Source organism: Pelophylax lessonae (genome assembly GCF_965119305.1).
Source record: "Pelophylax lessonae genome assembly, contig: HAP1_SCAFFOLD_426, whole genome shotgun sequence".
NCBI lineage: Eukaryota > Metazoa > Chordata > Amphibia > Anura > Ranidae > Pelophylax > Pelophylax lessonae.
The window spans coordinates 97,543-106,165 of NW_028119918.1; the positions used below are offsets into that span (position 1 = coordinate 97,543).

General features: G+C 48.8%; 1 protein-coding gene across 1 annotated transcript; it reads left to right on the plus strand.

Annotated features, from left to right (window-relative positions):
* Nucleotides 1–6,689: 6,689 nt before the first annotated feature.
* LOC309543847 (gastrula zinc finger protein XlCGF66.1-like) lies at nt 6,690–7,499 on the plus strand (the record flags this gene model as incomplete). Its single annotated transcript, XM_082276269.1, has 4 exons — nt 6,690–6,801; nt 6,929–7,063; nt 7,150–7,273; nt 7,390–7,499. Coding segments are annotated over exons 1-4 (465 nt in total), but the record flags the coding sequence as incomplete, so codon positions are not given.
* Between the last annotated feature and the right edge of the window lie 1,124 nt (nt 7,500–8,623).

Below are 8,623 nucleotides of genomic sequence, written 5' to 3' on the forward strand. Positions count from 1 at the left end.
CCCATCTATAAGGATATACAGTACATACACACATAGCACAAGGCCGTGTTCACACTACCAGACATTCCTCAGAGCTGCAGTTCCTCTGAGCTCCACAAGGTGGTGATCGCACTTCTACCCAGACAGGAAGTCTCTATGGAATACAGACAGGAAAAGATGTTAGGTACAGACAGGAAGTGATGTCAGTACAGACAGGAAGTTCCGGGTGAGAGGTGAGTTGGGAGGACAGAGAGAGAAGACGTTGCTGGAAGTGGCAACAGAGGAGGTAATAAGATCTTTTTTTCATTCAATAATTTTTTATTGATTTTTTACAGAGTTAACAATACTCCAACATGGAGGACAACAGTACATGAAAATTAGCAATAAAACAGTAGTATAAACAGATTAAACAATATCCAGTCTAGAATATAGAGATCATTTGTGCGACATAACCTAACGACAGTACATATGGATCCGAAGTCGTGACAGGACTCCTCCGTCCGGAACCCGCAGGGATCTATCTCTGAGGTAATAAGATCTTATTTTCTATTTACACCCAGTAACCCCCCCCCGTCATGTCCGTCCTCTTCCTCCATAGTCACTGTGACCTCTTTTATCTCCAACAGATGATGATACACACATATATAGTGTGAAAACCTAGATTAACCCCTTCAGGGGGATCGGTTGATGAATAATATATCTTGCTTCCATATCCGGCCATACATGGTTCAGTATTATCATTCAGCCAGCAGGATGAGTAAAAAAAGCTACACTTATTCTCCATCCACACATTGGAGGGGGATGGGGGAATCCTCCCCGCTGCACTGTTGTATTCTTTTTTTTCCAAAAACATTTTATTAAGGAATAAAGCATACATAGCACAAAAGAACACAGTAATAAAGGGCAGGTAATAGAGCCCACAAAAAATGAACAGGTACAAAAGTGATACACATATAAACAGTACAATGCATGTAAGGAGCAACATAAATCACGGGTAAACCCACAAAGTGTCATGTAGCAACACGGTGCGAAAACAGAGGGCCAGTGGGAGAACCAAGTGGGCGTAAGGCCAATGTAGGGGTTCGCTGGGTAGAGCGCCCACCCACCTTATGAGAACCGGAACAAGAGGGTTACCTATGATGGAGCATAGTGGAACCCCCAAGCCCGACACCCCGTAAAGGGAACTAACTGTGTCAAGGAGTGGGGGACCCACCGCACAAAAGTGGGGAATCCGGTATGCACATCTCTGAACGTGGGCGCCATAGCTGTTGCCTGTGGAGGCAGAGCCACCACAGAGTGCAAAATAGAGAACCCTAAGTGATTATTGAAAATGCATAAAAGGGAGGGAATGAGGAAGAGGGGCGGGGGAAGAAGATGGGGAAGGAGGCGGGTAGGGCAAATAAGGGAAACACAAAAGGAGGAAGGAAGAAGGGAAGGGAGAGGTGTGGAAAGGAGCAGTACACTCTGGAACACTACTAGCATCAGAAGAGGCAGAACGAACTGAACATCCAGGAAAGCACCCCAGAACATGGGGTTCCTCCTCAGAACAAGCTCCAAGGAGCCACTGAGTGGCCTACGAGTATCAAGTGCTCAATCGTTGGAAGTCTGGCAAGGATTGAAAGTGGGTCCAGGGTGCCCAAGTTGTACGATACTGGCGGTGAGTGTCCTTGGCCTGAGCCACTATGTCCTCCATCTCCGCCACCCGCCGGACCCTGCGAAGCCAGTCGGCAACCGACGGGGGTGAGGTGGACAGCCAATGGCATGGTACGCACATCCGGGCTGCGTTGATCAGATGCAAGGTCAGGGACTTTTTGTAGCTGGCGTAGGAGAGGGAGGTGTGGTGTAAAAGGTATTGCGCCGGCGAATAGTCAGGAGTGTACGTGGTGATACGGCAGATTAAGGCGTGGACCTCTTTCCAGAATGGTTGCAAAACTGGGCAATCCCACCATATATGCAGCAGAGTCCCCTTATGTTGCAGACACCTCCAACACAGTGGGGAATTCGAGGTGGAAAACTTGTGCAAAAGGTCTGGAGTCCTATACCACCTGGAGTAGAGCTTATAGCCGGTTTCTTGGGTCAGCACGTTCAAGGAACCCTTGTGCATGTGAAAAAGCACCCTAGACCAATCTTCCTCTGCGAGGTCCACACCCAACTCCCGCACCCACCGAGCTTGAAGAGCTTCCGTGGGGGCGTGAGAGGGGGGGAATAGCATGGAATATAAAATCGAGACCATGTGCTGGTGCGGGCCAGGGGCGTCACAAACACGTTCTAAAGAGGTCAGAGGACGGCCCCATTCCGGCAGTGGCTGCGTGTGAGTCAGGAAATGGCGGATTTGGAGATAGCTATAGAAGGGAACAGAAGCCTTCGGAAAGCGCTGACAGAGGTCCTGGTAGGAGAGTAGTCTAGAGCCGTCAAGAAAGTGACGAGCTTGAAAGGGTACTTCCGAGGAAGGGCCCTCGGCAGGCACAAATGGGAGGCCAGGGGGGAAATCGGGGAGGGAATGTAAGGGAGTTAAAGGGCTGCGCTGCGGCGAGAGATCCAACTGCTCACGAAGGGCATGGAACACCCTTAACGTAGCTCCAGTCAGGGGATTGGCTAAGGCGGGGCGTGGAATCTTGGAAAGAGCCGACCAAGGCAAGTGATGGGCTGGGAACGATGCCAAGGCTCCCTCAAGCGAAACCCAATCCTTAGACATCGAGTGGGCATGCCAATCCACCACTCTGGATAGATGGCATGCCTGATAGTACTTGAGCAAATGTAGGAATCCCAATCCGCCCTCCTGTTTAGGACGAGTAAGCAAATCCCAGCTAAGCCTGGGCTTCTTAGAGGACCACAAAAATCCTAGAGCACATGAGCCTGAAAGATTTAAAAAAGGCGGGCGGTACACGAATGGGCAGAGCCTGAAGGATATAGAGCAAGCGAGGTAGGACATTCATTTTGACAATGGCGACCCTGCCAAACCAGGAAAAACGACCCTGCATCCAGGAGTGCAAGTCCTTTTCCACTGTGTTTAAGATCGCCAAGTGATTCTTGGAATAAAGGTCGGACAGAGAGCTAGGTAATTGAACGCCGAGATATGTGATTGAATGGGGGTCCCATTCAAATGGAAAATTGGATTGGCAGAGTTGTAAAAGAGAGGTAGGGAGGGAAATGTTGAGGGCCCGAGATTTGGAGTAATTGATTTTCAGATTGGAGAGATCTTGGAAATGAGCAAGAACGGATAAAAGATTGGGGACTGAAAGCAGGGGATCGGTGAGGAAGAGCAAGATATCATCGGCGTATGCCGCCAATTTGTACGTCTTTCCCTTCAAAGACACCCCTTTGATGTCCGAACTAGCTTGGATCCGGCGCAGGAGGGGTTCCAAAGTGAGGATATAAATCAGGGGGGACAGAGGGCAACCCTGCCTGGTACCGTTCGACACGGAGAAGGCGTCCGACAGGGATCCATTAACTTTGACCCTCGCAGAAGGGTTGGAGTAAAGGATGGAGACAAAGCGCAGGAACCGGTCCTTCAGTCCAAGGGCCTCAAGTGTGGCGGACATGTAGTCCCAGGCCACCCTGTCGAACGCCTTCTCCGCATCAAGGGATAAAAAGAAGCCAGGCGTACGCGATGTGGATAACCAATGATGCAGGTGAATTGCCTTGGTGGTGTTGTCCCGGGCCTCACGTCCAGGGACAAAACCAACCTGGTCAAGGGACACCACCTCGGGGATGGAGGGAAGAAGGCGGTTAGCCAAAACCTTCGCAAACAATTTGATATCTGCATTGAGTAAAGATATGGGGCGGTAATTCGGTACCAACGTCGCGTCCCTCCCAGGCTTGGGGAGGACAGCGACATGGGCCTCCAAAAAATCCGGCCCCAAGGCAGGCATATCAGAGAAGGCGTTAAAAGCCCTCACCATGTGCGGAATCAACTGATCCGCGAAAGTCTTATAGTAACCAACCGTCAATCCGTCTGGGCCGGGGGATTTCCCAGGTTTGGACTGCTTGAGGGCCGTCAAGACTTCCGTAGCAGATATAGGGGCGTTGAGAGGAGCCAACACTTCCTCCGATAGCGGCGGGGGAGAGTATTGGGATAAGAACTGGCGAATCTCACGTGCCCTAGATTGTAAAAGTTCAGGCGTGCTTGCCCTAGGCAAATTGTATAGGTCCGAGTAATAACGGACAAATTGTGCCGCTATGTCGGGGGTAGAGACGTGCGCCTTGCCCGAGGAGTCGGTGATAGAATGGATGGTATTGGCCGCTCTTTTCTTTTTGAGAGCTCTGGCAAGGAGCCTACCCGATTTGTTGGAGTGCTCGTAGAAGAAGCCGTGAGAGAGGGCAAAATTCCTGCAAACTGATCTACCGAGGTCCTCCAACAGCTCCTGACGGGTCTTAGTGAGTTCCTCCAGGGTATCAGACGCTAAAGACAACTTATGAGAACGTTCCAGCGAAGCTATCTTGGACAGGAGTGCCTCCGTGAGGGCTACACGTTCCTTTTTCCGTTTAGAAGCTAGGGCAATTAGTTCACCGCGGATCACACATTTGTGTGCCGCCCACACAGTGACAGGGCTGACCTCTGGGGCTGCATTCTCCGAAAAATACAGCTTCAGTCGGTCAGAGAGGGCCTCAACAAAAGCGGGGTCATTTAGGAGGGAGCCATCCAGGCGCCACGCACCATGGCGACGTGGTAGAGCCGCAAAGGAGAGGGTAGCACTGATGGGGTGGTGATCGGATAAGAGCATTGGTTCGATAGTCGCTGAAGAAAGAGCCGGCAACAGAGCCTGGGAGACGAAGATACAATCGATACGCGAATACCGGTTGTGTGGGGAAGAAAAAAAGGTGAAATCCTTGACGCCCGGATGGAGGGTACGCCATGAATCGTGGAGGAGTAGAGTAGTGAGCAACGTCTTGATGGACCGCAAGGCCGCATACGGAATTGACGAGGACCCCAGAGAAGTGTCCAAAAGAGGCGATAAGGCAACGTTGAAGTCCCCGCCCAGAATGATCTGGCCGGAGCAAAAGTCTTGCAACCGTTGAAGAGTAGAGCGGAAAAATGGGACTATGTGTTTGTTAGGTGCATATACATTAGCCAGCGTCAGGGCCCTGCCGTGAACGGAGCCGGTAAGGAAAAGGAAGCGCCCATTCTCATCCGCCAAGGACTTAGACACCGCGAAGGGGCAATTCTTGGACAGGAGTATGGAGACCCCCTTGGATTTAGAATCCTTGGAGGTCGCATGATAAACCGTAGGATACTGTTTAGCGTAAAGTTTTTGGACACTATCAGTGCGAAAATGAGTCTCTTGTAGGAGGATCACATCAGCCTTCGTCCGACGAAGGGTAAGGAGAAGCTTCGAACGCTTTTCAGGGATGTTCAGTCCCCTCACATTAAGGGAGTAGACCTTCAGGGAAGCAACCATGACAATGACAGAGATGATCAAGATTGTGAAAAGGAAGGGTAGGGAGTAGCACAGTGGAAGACTTGTGGGGTGGACAATCAGACACAACTGGGAGGGAGAAGGGGGAGGAAAGCACACACTGGGGAAAAAGGTGGGGGGGGTGAGACGGTGTAGGGTGGGGAAGGGACCACCACCAGACTCGAGTGACCGAGACCGGGGGAGATGGTCAGGGGAGAGATCAGAAACCAGAAAATTCAGCGGCAGGGGAAAGTGGCACTACTTGTTCAACAAATTAATATATGGCAACGACCGCTGAGCGGGGTTGGAGTAGGACAAACCAGAAGACGGGGTGAAAACCAAGTACTCACCGAAAAGAGCCCGTCCTCGAGTCCAATAGAACTGGAGCCCATGTTCAGAGATTGTTCGACAAGCGGAAACCAGTAAGGGAAAGAGAGGTCATGTCAACAATAAGAACAGCAATGACAACCATAACATTAATAACAGTATTGATAACCTTGCGGCCTAAGCCGCCTCTTCACGGGGGCCCAGCCTAGCATGTCGAGACCGTGACGGTGAGATGCAGCCCACCCAAGGGACGCGGCAACCGTACGGGCCACCGAGAACTAAGGCAAGGGAGGTGGGGGCTCGAGCAGGTGAGCAGAGAAATCCCCCTCCCGCCTCCCAGCCCCGGGTAAACCAGCTACTGTAGCACTGTTGTATTCTGACAATGGGGGGCGCTCCTCCGCTCTCAGAATACACAGATCAGTGATGAAGCTAATGGCTGCAGCCGCTGATCGAGTGACTTTTATCCGGCAGTGACCACACATGGATGGAAATGTGACCGATCCCTGCTGAACCAGCTGAATTTCCATGTATCTACGGTCACCTCCCCCTCCCCCTTATCTCCTTCATTATGTAAGTCATGCTGAGATAATCTCCCATTGGCTGAGCAATATTCTCATTTGTCTCTGAGCTCCTTCTTGCTATTCCTCCTCCTGCCTGTTGTTTCCTTGGATTGATTTTCTGTGTAGGGTCCCCGGCTACATCTCTTGGATGCCCTCGTCTGTTGCTTGTCCCGATCTTTATCCTGATTCTCATCTCACACCCAACATAAAGAATAGAATTTGTGATCCAGGTGGCCAAATTTTACGAGAATCCCGGACCCCAAGAATCATAGAAAACACTAAACTGTCCAGATTAAATATTTTCTCACTGGGACCATAGTGCTTAAATAAATACTGACCTTCATATTGCCCCCTGATATCCTCATCCTATTATTGTACAACCAAAACCAATCCAGATAATTCTCTGCTATCATTATTATCTGTCTACAGGGAAACCTTTATAGATGACGGCACCAATGAGGACGGAGGAGGACCGGAGTCACATGACTGAGAAGATACTAAACCTCACCCTGGAGATCATCTACCTGCTGACCGGAGAGGTGAGGAGGATTCTGGGAGGTCACATGACATCACTCTTATCTCTATTAATAAAACACAGACCTGACCGGAGAGGTGAGAAGGATTCTGGGATTCTAACATGATATTCCTATTGCTTCCTCAATACAGAGATTTCCTCTTGTGAAGTCAGGTGATCATATTACCATCACAGTGCCTCCATGTGACTCCCTAAAACCTGAGAGACACAACATGCAGAAGATTCTAGAAGTCACCAAGAAGATGATGGAGCTGCTGACAGGAGAGGTGAGCGGTGCTGGGAATTCTGGGACATTATCCAGTAACAGACAAGGGATGTGTCTGGATGGTGACTGTATCATTGTGTGTGTCAGGTTCCTATAAGGTGTCAGGATGTCACTGTCTATTTCTCCATGGAGGAGTGGGAGTATTTAGAAGGACACAAGGATCTCTACAAAGACGTCATGATGGAGAATCAGCCGCCCCTCACATCACCGGGTAAGAGGAGACTTTATTGTAAAGGAGAGAGCAGTACGGAGGATCCACCTAGATCCCCCATCATCTGATAAACACATAGAAACAATGTATTCAGTCAGTGTGTGTGTTTCCTACAGATGGATCCAGTAATGGGAACCCACCAGAGAGATGTCCCCGTCCTCTGTATTCCCAGGATTCCACACAGGAAGATCACACCATCCCCCACCATCATCAGGTAGATGAGAATGTAGGAAAGTGATCCCAAGCCCTAAGAGATATCATTCTTCTATTATTATTTTTTGTATTTAATATTATTTCTGCTGTTTTGTTGGTTTAGGATGAAGATCTGATAAATGTACAAATTGGGGTTATAAAGGAAAAGACGTATGTGAGGGGTGATCAGCATTTTACAGAGGAGGTTGGGATGATGGACGCAGATAAAGAGGAAGAAACTTCTCCAGATATCAGCTCGGGTAATTATGGAAGAATGGGTTAAAGGTTACTTAGTGATGTTTGGTTGGGTGGTATCATTGATCTGGTTAGTTGTCATAGTTTGGTGTTGTGATTGCACCCAGTTCCACCACAGATCTCTTTTACACTTTGAAATGCTCGACCAACATACACTGCTCCAAAGAATGAAAGGAACACTTTGAAAACACATCAGATCTCAATGGGGAAAATATCATGCTGGATATCTATACTGGTATGGACTGGGTAATGTGTTAGGATCTATACTGGTATGGACTGGGTAATGTGTTAGGATCTATACTGGTATGGACTGAGTAATGTGTTAGGATCTATACTGGTATGGACTGGGTAATGTGTTAGGATCTATACTGGTATGGACTGGATAATGTGTTAAGATATATACTGATATGGACTGGGTAATACGTTAGGATCTATACTGGTATGGACTGGGTAATGTGTTAGGATCTATACTGGTATGGACTGGGTAATGTGTTAGGATCTATACTGGTATGGACTGGGTAATGTGTTAAGATCTATACTGGTATGGACTGGGTAATGCGTTAGGATCTATACTGGTATGGACTGAGTAATGTGTTAGGATCTATACTGGTATGGACTGGGTGATGTGTTAGGATCTATACTGGTATGGACTGGGTAATGCGTTAGGATCTATACTGGTATGGACTGAGTAATGTGTTAGGATCTATACTGGTATGGACTGGGTAATGTGTTAGGATCTATACTGGCATGGACTGGGTAATGTGTTAAGATCTATACTGATATGGACTGGGTAATGCGTTAGGATCTATACTGGTATGGACTGGGTAATGCCTAAGGATCTATACTGGTATGGACTGGGTAATGTGTTAGGATCTATACTGGTATGGACTGGGTAATGTGTTA